This window comes from Macaca mulatta, chromosome 10 (genome assembly GCF_049350105.2).
Source record: "Macaca mulatta isolate MMU2019108-1 chromosome 10, T2T-MMU8v2.0, whole genome shotgun sequence".
In the NCBI taxonomy this organism is placed as follows: Eukaryota; Metazoa; Chordata; class Mammalia; order Primates; family Cercopithecidae; genus Macaca; species Macaca mulatta.
This window is the reverse complement of record NC_133415.1, coordinates 104,583,336-104,598,259: the sequence shown is the minus strand read 5'-3', so window position 1 is coordinate 104,598,259 and position 14,924 is coordinate 104,583,336. Positions and strand designations below refer to the sequence as shown.

The 14,924-nt window shown below is 47.4% G+C and overlaps 1 protein-coding gene across 3 annotated transcripts in view; it reads left to right on the top strand.

Moving 5' to 3' along the window:
• Positions 1-14,924, top strand: part of ATP9A (ATPase phospholipid transporting 9A (putative)) — a 168,288-nt gene that overhangs the window by 26,267 nt on the left and 127,097 nt on the right. For all 3 annotated transcript variants that reach the window (XM_015148777.3, XM_077951996.1, XM_077951997.1), the window contains exons 2-3: positions 6,523-6,667; positions 10,920-11,033. In XM_015148777.3, the coding sequence (XP_015004263.3) occupies positions 6,523-6,667; positions 10,920-11,033 (259 nt within the window). The remainder of the gene's footprint in view (positions 1-6,522; positions 6,668-10,919; positions 11,034-14,924) is intronic.

The window sequence follows — 14,924 nt, the reverse complement described above, 5'->3', positions numbered from 1 at the left end:
CCTCAGGCTCCCTGGTAGCTGGGATTGCAGGTGTGTCATGCACCACCATGTCTGGCTAACTTTTGTATTTTTAGTAGAGACAGGGTTTCACCACGTTGGCAAGGCTGGTCGTGAACTCCTGACCTCAGGTGATCTGCTCACCTCGGCCTCCCAAAGTACTGGGATTACAGGCGTGAGTCACTACATCCGGCCGAGAGGCATACACTTTCGATGGGGCTTGTGCTGTCCTACAAGTAGGAGAGAGAGAGCTGGAACTGAAGCTGGAGCTGCAGTCTGGGCCTTGGTTTGATCCTTGGCCTTTGGCCAGCACAGCCTAAGATCCTTAGTAGTGTGGGCACGAGCACGCTTCCCAAGTTTGGAGTGGGCAGTGTAGGCAAGTCGATGAATTTTGCTGCCGACACCCTTTGAGATCTTGGGCTCAACATCTTTGGACTTTGCAAGGGTCTTGATAGCCTCAACATGTGCACTCATGGCCTTGGTGGTGTTGGCCTGCATCTTCTTCATGCCCTTCTTGTTGTACTTCTTGGCAAAGTGCATGTTCCTCAACTTGGGGTTCACCCATTTAAGAAAGTTGTATCGGCCGGGCGCGGTGGCTCACGCCAGTAATCCCAGCACTTTGGGAGGCCGAGGTGGGCGGATCACGAGGTCACGATGCCAAGACCATCCTGGCTAACACGGTGAAACCTCATCTCTACTAAAAATACAAAAAAATTAGCCGGGCGTGGTGGCGGGTACCTGTAGTCCCAGCTACTCGGGAGGCTGAGGCAGGAGAATGGCGTGAACCTGGGAGGCAGAACTTGCAGTGAGCCGAGATCGCGCCACTGCACTCCACCCTGGGCAACAGAGCAAGACTCCGTCTCAAAAAAACAAAAAAAAACTCAAAAAAGGCCGGGCGTGGTGGCTCAAGCCTGTAATCCCAGCACTTTGGGAGGCCGAGACGGGCGGATCACGAGGTCGGGAGATCGAGACCATCCTGGCTAACATGGTGAAACCCCGTCTCTACTAAAAAAATACAAAAAACTAGCCGGGCGAGGTGGCGGGCGCCTGTAGTCCCAGCTACTCGGGAGGCTGAGGCAGGAGAATGGCGTGAACCCGGGAGGCGGAGCTTGCAGTGAGCTGAGATCCGACCACTGCACTCCAGCCTGGGCGACAGAGCGAGACTCCGTCTCAAGAAAGTCATATCTTTGTGACTGGGATTTCTTTTTGTTTGTTTGTTTTTTAAAACTTCTTCTAAAAAAAAAAGGATGCATGTGGACTGAGATTTCTTGATGCCATTTCTGTTCCATTTTCTGGACTGGTTGTGTGTAGTTGTATGTGGACTTGGACATGTCTGCACCGGAACCCACAGCTCCCGAAGTGCCTGGAACTGGAAGAGGACTTCATTCTTTAGAGGGGGTTGGGAATTTCATTTATGGCTTATCCCTGTTTATTTAACCAGTCTTCCTTTGATGAACCAGTGTTATGGTCTGAATGTATCCCTTCCCCGTAAATGTGATAGTTGTATAAAGTGGGGCATTCAGGAGGTGATTGGGTCATGAAGGCAGAATCCTCATGAATTGTTATAAAAGAGGCAGGAGGGGCTGAGTGCGGTGGCTCACACCTGTAATCTCAACACTTCGGAAGATGAGGTGGGCAGATCACTTGAGCCCAGGAATTTGAGACTAGCCTGGGCTACATGGTGAAACCCCATCTCTCCAAAAAAATACAAAAATTAGCCAGGTGTGATTGTGCTTGCCCGTAGTCCCAGCTACTTGGGAGGCTGAGAGGTGGGAGGATTGGTTGAGCTTGGAAGGTTGAGGCTGCAACAAGCTGAGATCATGCCACTACACTCCATCCTGGGCAACAGAGAGACCCTATCTCAAGAAGAAAAAAAAGAAAAAAGGGCATGAGGGGCCGGGCACAGTGGTACAACTTGTAATCCCAGCACTTTGGGAGGCAAAGGTGGGAGGAGAGCTTAAGGCCAGGTGTTCGAGACCACCCTGGACACCATAGCAAGACCCTGACTCTACAAAATATTAAAAAATTAGCCAGGCATGGTGGCACATGCCTTTAGTCCCATATACTTGGAAGGCTAATGTAAGAGGATTGCTTGAGCCCAGGAGTTTGAGGCTGCAGTGAGCTGTGATTGTACCACTGTACTCCAGCCTGGGTAAGAGTGACTTTTTAATTAAAAATTAAATAAATAAATAACAACAGCAACAACAAAAAGGCCGGGTGCGGTGGCTCACGCCTGTAATCCCAGCACTTTGGGAGTTGGGAGGCCGAGGCGGGCGGATCATGAGGTCAGGAGTTCAAGACCAGCCTGACCAACATGGTGAAACCCCGTCTCTACTTAAAAATACAAAAATTAGCCGAACATGGTGGCGCATGCCTATAATCCCAGCTCAGGAGGCTGAGGCAGGAGAATCGTTTGAACCCAGAGGTTGCAGTGAGCAGAGATCGCGCACTCCAGCCTGGGCGACAGAGTTAGACTCCGTCTGGGAAAAAAAAAAAAAAAAAAAAAAAAAAAAAGGCATGAGGAATGGGCCTCACCAGGTACTGAATCTACTGGTGTCTCCATCTGGGACTTTGCAGCCTCTAGAACTAGGAGCAATACATTTCCGTTGTTTGTAAATTACATAGTCTAAGGTATTTTGTTATAGTAGCAGGAAGGGACTGAAACAAATGGTTAGATTTGTTTCCAGTCTCTTGCTCCCACAGTGGAGTGAGTGACCTGTACTTTGTGCATATGCACAAAGATGATAGGCTAAGCAATTAATAAATAGCATATCTGGATAGCTCGATGTGTGGAAACTTCTGCTAAAACAAAACAGAACAAAAATGTTGTATTAACAGTCAACCTGACAGTTTATGATTCTCTTAAATTCATTTTTCATCTTTCATTGGAACCATGCAACTATGAAAACAGTCATTACTGGATTATTATAAGAGAGGGAGAGAAATCCTGGCTCATAGAGGAGTCAGTCTTAAACATCCAGTAAGGTTTCTGCAAATACAATGATGCGTATTTTCTGACAAATGAATCTTTCCTTTCCTTCCCTTTTTCTCTCCTCCCTTTCCTCTCCCCCTCCCTCTTTGCTTCATTCATTCAAAATGTATTCAGTGAGTGTCCACTGATGGCCAGCATGGGCGATTTGCACTTGGGAACAGGAGTGGGGAGAGTGAGTGGACTCCTTGAGGCTTCTGTGTGTGTCTCTGGCTTTTGGACAACTTAGAAAGGGGCTAACGAGAATGAGTTACTAGAAATGAAATCTCTTAGCAGAGCCACACTCCACCATGAATGCCGGTTTACTGGAATGAGGATGCTATTTTTAAGAAAGAGCATTGTGTTTCATCATGGAAATTTTGAGCATCTGAGCAGGCAGCCTGCTGGCTCACTCATCTTTAAGGTCCTGGTGCACAGAGACTGTGTTTGCTCAGCTCTGTACCCCAGCACCCACCAGGACCTGCCCTGTGGGAAGAAGGGAAGAAGGAAGGTCTGGGTAGACGAGTAATATGTGAGTTGTTGGTTTCACCTCAGCTGGCAACATCCCAGGGGGCTGGCGGGGCTGGCAGGGCTGGGACCTTGTCTCAGCCTTTGAGTGCTGGGGCAGTGAGGTGAGCAGTCCAACGAGGGACGTTTTTGTTGCAGTTTTTCGGGAGCTGGCACTTCTCAGAATGCCTTATTTAATAAAGCTGTTCTGAAGGACAAGCTGCCCTTTTTGGGGTCCTCAGAGTAGCTTTGTTTTGCAAGAGCAGCCCAGATTCCTCAGTGTTCCTTTGCCTTGTGGGAGGGTGACCTGGGAGTGGGGTGCTGAGGTTGGCACCCATGTGCTGCCCTCTTGGGAAAACCATGTTGGGGGCGCCCTTGGGGTCATTCTGCCAACAGCTGGTGTGCTGGCTTCTCTCCAGGTTATATCGAGCTCTGGGACATCATCTTTGTGCCTTGCTCCTCTAATGTGTTGCTGAAAAGGAAAGCTAGGGGTGGAGAGGAGATTCCCCCGCTTCCCCTTTTTCCTTTATATAGCAATCTTGGTGGAACCAGCAGCTGTGACAGCATGGGTTGGGGAAAAGACTAGGCTTTAAAATAAGGCTGACACAGTTCAAGGCCAGACCCAGCTGTTTCTTATGTCTCTGCAGACTTGGGTGCTTTAACTGTTGCAAGCTGCCCCTTTTTTTTGTTTTGTTTTTGGAGACGGAGTCTCCCTCTGTCACCCAGGCTGGAGTGCAGTGGCATGATCTCGGCTCACTGCAACCTCTGCCTCCCGGGTTCAAGCGATTCTCCTGCCTCAGCCTCCTGGGTAGCTGGAATTAAGGCGTGTACCACCACACCTGGCTAATTTTTATATTTCTAGTAGACACGGGGTTTCACCATGTTGGCCAGGCTGGTCTCAAACTCCTGACCTCAGGTAATCTGCCTGCCTCAGCCTCCCAAAGTGCTGGGATTACAGGCGTGAGCCACCTCGCTCGGCCCAAGCTTCTCACTTATCTATGAAGCATAGATGTAGTACTACTGCTTATTGTGATTTATTTATTTATTTATTTATTTATTTATTTATTTATTTATTTATGAGACTGAATCTCGCTGTCTCCCAGGCTGGAGGGCAGTGGCGCGATCTCGGCTCACTGCAAGCTCTGCCTCCCGGGTTCACGCCATTCTCCTGCCTCAGCCTCCTGAGTAGCTGGGACTACAGGCGCCCGCCACCACGCGTGGCTAATTTTTTTTTTTTTGTATTTTTAGTAGAGACGGGGTTTCACTGTGTTAGCCAGGATGGTCTCGATCTCCTGACCTCGTGATCAGCCTGCCTCAGCCTCCCAAAGTGCTAGGATTACAGGTGTGAGCCACTGCACCTGGCTCGATATATTTATTTTCTTAAATCCTTTTATTCTAAAATAAAGCCTATCTTTAAAAAAAAAAATTTTTTTTTTTTTTTTGAGGTGGAGTCTTGCTCTGTCACCCAGACTGGAGTGTAGTGGCGATATCTTGGCTCACTGTAACCTCCACCTACTGGGTTCAAGTGATTCTCCTGCCTCAGCCTCCTGAGTAGCTGGGATTACAGGCTCCCGCCACCATGCCTGGCTAATTTTTGTATTTTTGGTAGAGATGAGGTTTCACCATCTTGGTCAGGCTGATCTCGAACTCCTGACCTTGTGATCCGCCTGTCTCAGCCTCCCAAAGTGCTGGGATTACAGGTGTGAGCCACCGTACCTGGCTAAAAAATTATTTTTAACAGAGATGAGAGTCTTACTTTGTTGCCCAGGCTGGTGTCAGTCTCCTGGACCCAAATGATCCTCCCGCCTTGGCCTTCCAAAGTGTTGGGATTACAGGCATGAACCACCATGGCTGGACGAATCCTACTTTTTGGAACACAGTCTTGTGCCACATACTGACATATCAGCCTACCACAGACTACTTTTTTTTTTTTTTTGAGACAGTCTCACTCTGTCGCCCAGGCTGGAGTGTGGTAGCGTGATCTCGGCTCACTGCAAGCTCCGCCTCCTGGGTTCACGCCATTCTCCTACCTCAGATTCCCGAGTAGCTGGGACTACAGGTGCCCACCACCATGCCTGGCTAATTTTTTGTATTTTTAGTAGAGACAGGGTTTCACCATGTTAGCCAGGATGGTCTTGATCTCCTGACCTTGTGATCTGCCCGCCTCAGCCTCCCAAAGTGCTGGGATTACAGGCATGAGCCACCGTGCCCGGCCCACAGAACACATATATAACTGTGTCCCCATTAGATTGGAATACTGTATTTTTACTGTGTTTAGATATGTTCAGACACAAGTACTTACCATTGTGCTGCGACTGCCTGCCTTATTCAGTACAGTCTCATGCCGTACAGGTTAGTAGCTGAGGAGTAATAGGCTGTACGCAGCCTAGTGCGTAGCAGGTGATAGCATCCAGGTTGTGTAAGTCACTCTAGAATGTTCCCACAGTGCCGAAACGGCCTAATGCATTTCTTAGAACATATCCCTGTTGCTTAAAACTGCATGACTGTAAATAATTTGGGATTGGGGACAAAGTATCTTTTTATTTATTTATTTATTTTTTGAGACAAGGTCTCACTCTGTCGCCAGGCTAGAGTGCAGTGGTGCGATCTCAGCTCACTGCGACCTCTGCCTCTAGGTCTCAAGTGATTATCCTCCCTCAGCCTCCTGAGTAGCTGGGATTACAGGCATGCGCCACCACGCCCGACTAATTTTTGCATTTTTGATAGAGATGGGATTTCACCACGTTGGCCAGGATGGTCTCGATCTCTTGACCTCATGATTTGCCCGCCTTGGCCTCCCAAAGTGCTGGGATTACAGGCATGAGCCACCGCTCCCGGCCAGGACAAAGCATCTTTTATTTTGACCACAGCTTCATGGGAGCTTCTGTTCTCTTTTCTTTTTTCACTGAAAGATGAAGCCTTAAATATGACTGTGGTCCTGCGCCAGAGAAGATGCTATAGAGAAAAGCATTTTGAGAAGAGTGGGCAGGCATGAGCACAGCCTTGATGTGTGGGCGTGGCCTTGATGCGTGGGTCTGTCTTTCCCACAGGTGCTGCGAGTGGCTGAGATGCTGCGGTGGAGGGGAGGCCAGGCCCCGCACTGTCTGGCTGGGGCACCCCGAGAAGAGGGACCAGAGGTATCCTCGAAATGTCATCAACAATCAGAAGTACAATTTCTTCACCTTTCTTCCTGGGGTATGTGCAGACAGGGACTATGTTCTTTTCTTATTTCCATCACAATTACATGCATTGGTACAGATGTGATGTGATGTGATGTGATATTATGTTATGTTATATTATGTTATATTATTTTTTAGAGTCTCACTCTGTCGCCTAGGCTGGAGTGCAGTGGCATAATCTTGGCTCACTGCAACCTCTGCCTCCTGAGTTCAAGCGATTCTCCTGCCTCAGCCTCCTGAGTAGCTGGGATTACAGGTGTGTGCCACCATGCCCAGCTAATTTTTGTATTTTTAGTAGAGATGGGGTTTCACCATGTTGGCCACGCTGGTCTTGAACTCCTGACATCAGGTGATCCACCCGCTTCAGCCTCCCAAAGAGCTGGGATTACAGGTGTGAGCCACCCTGCCTGCCGGTACAGTCCTGAAAGACTGAGTTCCCTGTGGCAGATGTCGGTGACTTTTCTGTGCCACCTTAGCCCCTGGTTGTTCATCTTCCCTGAGCTCAGCACTGGGTAGTGGCGGGGTTGGAGGTGGGGTGGGTGGAGGGGGCACCTGCCTCTGTCTTCAAGGCTGTGTGACTCCACCTGCTCGGTTAGAGTAACTAGACATGTATTTGGTGTGCTGAGCCTAAGAGTGAAAAAGTCATTCTGGGTACCTCGCATTATGACCAAAACAGCAGAAAAGAATGTCAGCAGTGCTTAAATTTCCCCCCATCATGACACATGTAGTCAGTATTGGCAAGTTGGGAGATAATAGCTTAGAGGAGACAAAAATAAAGATGCATTTTAATCTTACCATCTATAGGCCGGGGGCAGTGGCTCAGCCTGTAATCCCAGCACTTTGGGAGGCTGAGGCGGGTGGATCACAAGGTCAGGAGTTTGAGACCAGCCTGGCCAAGATGGTGAAACCCCGTCTCTACTAAAAATAAAAAATCAGCCGGGTGTGGTGGCACGCGCCTGTAGTCCCAGCTACTCAGGAACCTGAGGCAGGAGAACTGGGAGGTGGAGGTTGCAGTGAGCCGAGGTTGTGTCACTGTACTCCAGCCTGGGTGACAGAGCGAGACTCCATCTCAAAAATAATAATAATAATAATAATAAATAATAACAATAAATAAATAAAAAATCTTACCATCTATAGAGAGAATTTTCATTAATGTTTTTGCTAATGATAAATGTTTCTGGTGGTGTAACACTTCCACATTAGCTTACACAAATCCATGGACATGTGCTCAGCAAACCTTCCCCCTAACATGCACACAAATTGAATATCTATTTTTATCCAGCACAGCCTCCAAACACACACCAGTTGACTTTGAGAAGCAGCAGTAGCACTCAGCTCCAGTGCAGAAAGGAACATAATGGCAGTGTGAGATATTGAGTGATAGTACAGAGGCACAAATCTATTCAGTTGGAATTTTTTTTTTAGAGACCTGATCTCACTGTCTTTTCTGGGCTGGAGTGCAGTGGCATGATCAGAGCTATGGCAGCCTCAGACTCCTGGGCTCAAGCCATGCTCCTCTCTCAGCCTCCCGAACAGCAGTTTGAATTTTTTTTTTTTTTTTTTTTTTGAGATGGAGTCTCGCTCTGTCACCTAGGCTGGAGCGCGGTGGTGCCATCTTGGCTTACTGTAGCCTCCACCTCCTGGGTTCAAGCGATTCTCCTGCCTCAGCCTCCCAAGTAGCTGGGATCACAGACACCCACCACCACACCCGGCTGATTTTTTGTATTTTTAATAGAGATGGGGTTTCACCATGTTGGCCAGGCTGGTCTCTTAACTCCTGACCTCAGGTGATCCACCCACCTCGGCCTCCCAAAGTGCTGGGATTATAGGTGCGAGCCAACGTGCCCAGCCGTGAGTGTTTTTTTAAGGGTGATTTTGACTATATTCATTGCCAGTTTCCTCAACGCCCCCCAACTCTCAGTACCTTAAGTGAGAAATAGGTTTATTCTCATTCATGGAAAGTCTGATGCAGACTGGGCCACACTCCTCCATCTCCTGGCGATGCCACCTGGAATATGTGACCATCAAAGTCACCAGGTTGGCACAAGAGGCACCAATGGCTCTTAGCTGCCTTAGCCTCAAAGAGACACAGTACTTCATTATCTGTTGGCCCAAACTAGTCACGTGGTCTCAGTCTGACTCTCGGGTCCTTGCCAATGGTCAGAACCACACTGCTCCCCAGGGGAGGATTCGACTGTGTTATTTTATGGAATAGAGGTCATATTGTGGACATAACTTTTTTTTTTTTTTTTTTTTTGAGACAGAGTCTCACTCTGTCGCCCAGCCTGGAGTACAATGGCACGATCTCGGCTCACTGCAGCCTCCACCTCCTGGGTTCAAGTGATTCTCCTGCCTCAGCCTCCTGAGTAGCTGGGATTACAGGCGTGTGCCACCATGCCTGGCTAATTTTTGTATTTTTTAGTAGAGATGGGTTTCACGGTGTTGTCCGGGCTGGTCTTGAACTCCTGACCTTGTGATCCACCCGCCTCGGCTTCCCAAAGTGCTGGGATTACAGGCATGCGCCACTGTGCGCGGCCATGTAAGTTTTTAAAAATAATTTTTTATTTTATTTTTTGAGATGGAGTTTCACTTTTTATTTTTTGAGATGGGGGACTCACTGTCACCAGGTGGGAGTGTAGTGACGTGATCTTGGCTCTCTCTCTGCCTCCTGGGCTCAATTGATCTTCCTGCTTCAGCCTCCTCAGTGGCTGAGACTACAGGTGCATGCCACCACTCTTGGCCAATATTCGTATTTTTTGTAGCGATGGGGTTTCACCATGTTGCCATGGCTGCTCTTGAACTCCTCAGCTCAAGCAGTCTGCCCACCTCAGCCTCCCAAAGTGCCAAGATTACAGGTGTGAGCCTCCGTGCCTGGCCAGACATAACTTTTTATCTTTCTTTTTGCACTCAACCTTATAGCATAAGCATTTTACACAAAAACCTCCTCCTAAACAACATCTTGAGTGGCCTATTGCACATACAAAATATGTAGTCTAAGAAATAACACAGTCCGGCCGGGTGCGGTGGCTCACACCTGTAATCCCAGCACTTTGGGAGGCTGAGGCGGGCAGATCATAAGGTCAGGAGATTGAGACCATCCTGGCTAACATGGTGAAACCCTGTCTCTACTAAAAATACAAAAAATTAGCCAGGCGTGGTGGCCGGCGCCTGTAGTCCCAGCTACTCGGTCGGCTGAGGCAGGAGAATGGCATGAACCCGGGAGGCGGAGCTTGCGGTGAGCGGAGATCGCGCCACGGCACTCCAGCCTGGGGGACAGAGCGAGACTCCGTCTCAAAAAAAACCCAAACAAAACAAAACAAAACAAAACAAAAACACAATCTGGATGCAGTGACTCAGGTCTATAATCCCAACACTTTGGGAGGCTGAAGTGGGAGGATCGCTTGAGCCCAGGAGTTCAGACCAGCCTGGGCAACATAGGGACACCCTGTCTCTACAAATAAACAAAAAATTTAGCTGGGCATGGTGGTGCATGCTTGTGGTTTCAGCTACTTGGGAGGCTGTGACAGGAGGATTGCCTGAGCCCAGGAGTTCGAGGCTTCAGTGAGCTACGATCACTCCACTGGATGCCAGCCTGGGTGACAGAGCGAGACCTGGTCTCAAAAAACAAAACCCTAAAACACACGTAACATAGTTGATGCCCCTGTGTGCCCCTCCATGTTAGATTTTACCCCTTCCCCAGGAAGTAACTGCTCTTCTGAATTTGGTGTTTACAATTTCCATGTATACCATTATTTACTCTTTCTTTTACAAAAGATACTTTTATTATTCATGTGTGTTTTTCTAAACAACATATGGAAGTGTTTAAGCTCTATGTGAAAAGTATGGTGTAAATTGTATTCTTATGCAGGATTTTTTTTTTTTTTTTTTTTTGAGACAGAGTTTCGCTCTTGTTGCCCAGGCTCGAGTGCAGTCGCACGATCTTGGCTCACTGCAACCTCCGCCTCCTGGGTTCAAGCAGTTCTCCTGCCTCAGCCTCCTGGGTAGTTGGGATTATAGGTGCCCACCCCCACGCCTGGCTAATTTTTGTATTTTTAGTAGGGACAGGGTTTCGCCGTGTTGGTCAGGCTGGTCTCGAACTCCTGACCTCAGGTGATCCGCCCGCCTCGGCCTCCCAAAGTTCTGGGATTATAGGTGTGAGCCACCACGCCTAGCTGCAGGAATGTTTTTAAATATTAGTTTCCCACAATGTTCCAGATTTCATCAGACAAGCCCTGAGTGTCTTTCTCTGTTGTCTCCCTCCATTCCAGGTGCTGTTCAACCAGTTCAAATACTTTTTCAACCTCTATTTCTTACTTCTTGCCTGCTCTCAGTTTGTTCCCGAAATGAGGCTTGGCGCACTCTATACCTACTGGGTTCCCCTGGTAAGTTAATCGGCATTGTTTGTTCAGTAACCTTAGAGGTTGGGAAACAGAAAGTTCTTTGTTTCTCTCGCTGAGGTATCTGGAATGGGATGGTGGCCTTGTAAGGGAGTGGATGCCCTCAGATCAACACATTGGGAGTCTCTGAGACTTTAATGTTGAAGCTCCGTTTCATATACCACCTGGATCAAACTACAGCAAAGGCTGTGCCATTCATTCATTCGTTTAGGTGTTTGGTCTTGCATTATCTCAACAAGGATTTATTGCATGCTTATTGTATATGGCACAAGTCTAGACTCTGGGAACACAGTGGCAAATGAGAAAGACAAATCCCCTGTCCTCATGGATTGTATCACAGGTTAAGCATCCCAAATCCAAAATCCCAAAGGCTCTAAAATCTGGCCAGGTGCAGTGGCTCATGCCTGTAGTCCCAGCACTTTGGGAAGCCGAGGCGGGCAGATTGCCTGAGGCCAGGAGTTCGAGACTGGCCTGGGCAACATGGTGAAACCCATCTCTACTAAAAATATAAAAAATTAGCGGGGTGTGGTGGCACGCGCCTGTAGTCCCAGCTATTTGGGAGGCTGAGGCAGGAGAATCGCTTGAATCCAGGAGGCAGAGGTTGCAGTAAGTTGACATCACGCCACTGCACTCCAGCCTGAGTGATGGAGAGAGACCTGTCTCAAAACAAAAACAAAAACAAACAAAAAATTCCAGATAAATAAAAATAGTGCTCCAAAATCTAAAACTTGTTGAGCACTAACATGGGACTCAAAGGAAATGCTCACTGGAGCGTTGTGGATTTTAGATTTTCGGATTTGAGATGCTCAACTGGTAAGGATGGCACAGATGTTCCCCAGTCTGAAAACATCTGCAATCTCAAACACTTCGGCTCCCAAACATTCTGCATCAGGGATGCTCACCTTGTGTTTGGATTGTTTTCTGAGATCACATTTTCTTTTTATCCAATGTAGAGTATTTGAGTGTGAGGGGTTGGAAAAGTAGCAGTATCTGCTTTTGTGCATATGATGTGTGGCAGGACCGAGTGGCCCCTCTATTCCTTCCCTCGTCTCCTTTTCTTTCTCTCTTGCTTTGGCAGATGGTGGTAGAGTACCTGCTGTGTGCCAGGCCCTGTGCTGGGTTCTGGGCGTGCAGCAATGAACAGAGGAGACGAATACTTCTGCCCTGTAGGGCTGATGTTCAGAGGGCGTAGACAATAAACCAATAAACGGAATTGTTACAAATTGTGAAAAGTGCTCTGAAGGTAACAGAATAAGGTCATAGGACAGATGGGGTATCCCAGGTACATTTAGTATTTTTTGCATGAATGAAGGTGAAGGGTAGGAGATGTGAAGGGGCAGCGTTAGCCTGTGGGCTGTGAAAGGCCTCCTGAAAGGTGATGGGAAGAAGGAGCACATTCCAGAGGGCAGCAATGCAAAGGCCCTGCAGCAGGCATGTGCTTAGAGCATTTGAGAAATAGAAAGAGGTCCAATGTAACTGAGCTGTGGAGAGGGCAGAATGGATACCCTTTTTTCTCCAAACTGAGATATTATGAAATGCAGTTGCTGTTTATATTCTCAACAAGTGGGACCTGGGGGAACACTTGGATTCTCTGTTCATAAATCTCATTAACATTTTTATTTTTATTTATTTATTTATTTTTGAGATGGAGTTTCGCTCTTGCTGCTGGAGTGCAATGGCGCAATCACGGCTCACCACAACCTCCGCCTCCAGGGTTCAAGCAATTTTCCTGCCTCAGCCTCCTGAGTAGCTGGGATTATAGGCGCCCGCCACCGTGCCCAGCTAATTTTTGTAGAGACAGGGTTTCACTCTGTTGGCCAGGCTGGTCTTGAACTACTGACCTCAGGCTATCTACCCACCTTGGCCACCCAAAGTGCTGGGATTACAGGTGTGAGACACTGCGCTTGGCTCTATTTTTATTTTTAATTAAAGAATTTGCTTTTAGGCTGGGTGCGGTGGCTCACACCTGTAATTCCAGCATTTTGGGAGGCCGAGATGGGCGGATCACAAGGTCAAGAGATCGAGACCATCCTGGCCAACATGGCAAAACCCCTTCTCTAAAAAAATATAAAAATTAGCTAAGCATGGTGGCATGCACCTGTAGTCCCAGCTACTCAGGAGGCTGAGGCAGGAGAATCGCTTGAATCCGGGAGGTGGAGGTGGCAGTGAGTGCCACCGCACTCCAGCCTAGTCAACAGAACGAGACTCCATCTCAAAAAAGAAAAAAAGAAAAAAAAAAAAAGAATTTGCTTTTAGAGACAGGGTCTCACTTTGTCTTGCCCAGGCTGTAGTGCAGAGTACAATCATAGCTCACTGCAGCCTTAAATTCCTGTGCTAAAGGAATCCTCCCGCCTCAGCCCCCTGTGTGGCTGGGACTACAGGTGCATGCCACCATGCGTGGATAATTTTTTTTAATTCATTTTTTTCCCCATAGGTTATTGGGGTACAGGTGGCATGTTGTTACATGAATAAGTTCTTTAGTGGTGATTTGTGAGATTTTGTTGCACTTATTACCCGAGCAGTATACACTGCATCCTGTTTGTGGTGGTTTATCCCTTGCTCCCCTCCCACTCTTTCCCCCAAATCCCCAAAATCCATTGCATCATTCTTATGCCTTTGTGTCCTCATAGCTTAGCTCCCACATATTAGCTCCCACATATTAGTGAGAACATATGATGTTTGGTTTTCCATTCCTGAGTTACTTCACTTGGAATAATAGCCTCCAGTCTCATCCAGGTCACTGCAAAGGCCGTTAATTCATTCCTTTTTATGGCTGAGTAGTAGTCCATTGAATATATATACCACAGTTTCTTTTTTTTTTTTTTTTTTTTTTTTGAGACGGAGTCTTGCTCTGTCGCCCAGGCTGGAGTGCAGTGGCCAGATCTCAGCTCACTGCAAGCTCCGCCTCCCGGGTTCACGCCATTCTCCTGCCTCAGCCTCCGGAGTAGCTGGAACTACAGGCGCCCGCCACCTCGCCCGGCTAGTTTTTTTTTTGTATTTTTTTAGTAGAGACTGGGTTTCACCATGTTAGCTAGGATGGTCTTGATCTTGTGACCTCTTGATCCGCCCATCTCGGCCTCCCAAAGTGCTGGGATTACAGGCTTGAGCCACTGCGCCCGGCCATATACCACAGTTTCTTTATCCATTTGTCGATTGATGGGCATTTGGGTTGGTTCCACGATTTTGCAATTGTGAATTGTGCTGCTATAAACATGCGTGTACAAGTATCTTTTTCATATAATGACTTCTTTTCCTCTGGGTAGAACCCGGTAGTGGGATTGCTGGGTCAAATGGTAGTTCTACTTTTAGTTCTTTAAGGAATCTCCACACTGTTTTCCATAGTGGTTGTATTTACATTCCCACCAGCAGTGTAGAAGTGTTCCCTGTTCACTGCATCCACGCCAACATCTATTGTTTTTTGATTTTTAGATCATGGCCATTCTTGCAGGAGGGAGGTGGCATTGCATTGTGGTTTTCATTTGCATTTCCCTGATCATTAATGATGTTGAACATTTTTCATATGTTTGTTGGCCATTTGTATATCTTCTTTTGAAAATTGTCTATGCATGTCCTTAGTTCACTTTTTGATGGGATTGTTTTTTTCTTACTGATTTGTTTGAGTTAATTGTAGATTCTGGATATTAGTCCTTTGTCAGATGTGAAGATTTTCTCCCACTCTGTGGGTTGTCTGTTTATCCTGCTGACTGTTCCTCTTGCCATGTAAAAGCTCTTTAGTTAAGTTCCAACTATTTATCTTCGTTTTTATTACATTTGCTTTTGGGTTCTTGGTCATGAAATCCTTGCCTAAGCCAATGTCTAGAAGGGTTTTTCCAATGTTATCTTCTAGAATTTTTATAGTTTCAGGACTTAGATTTT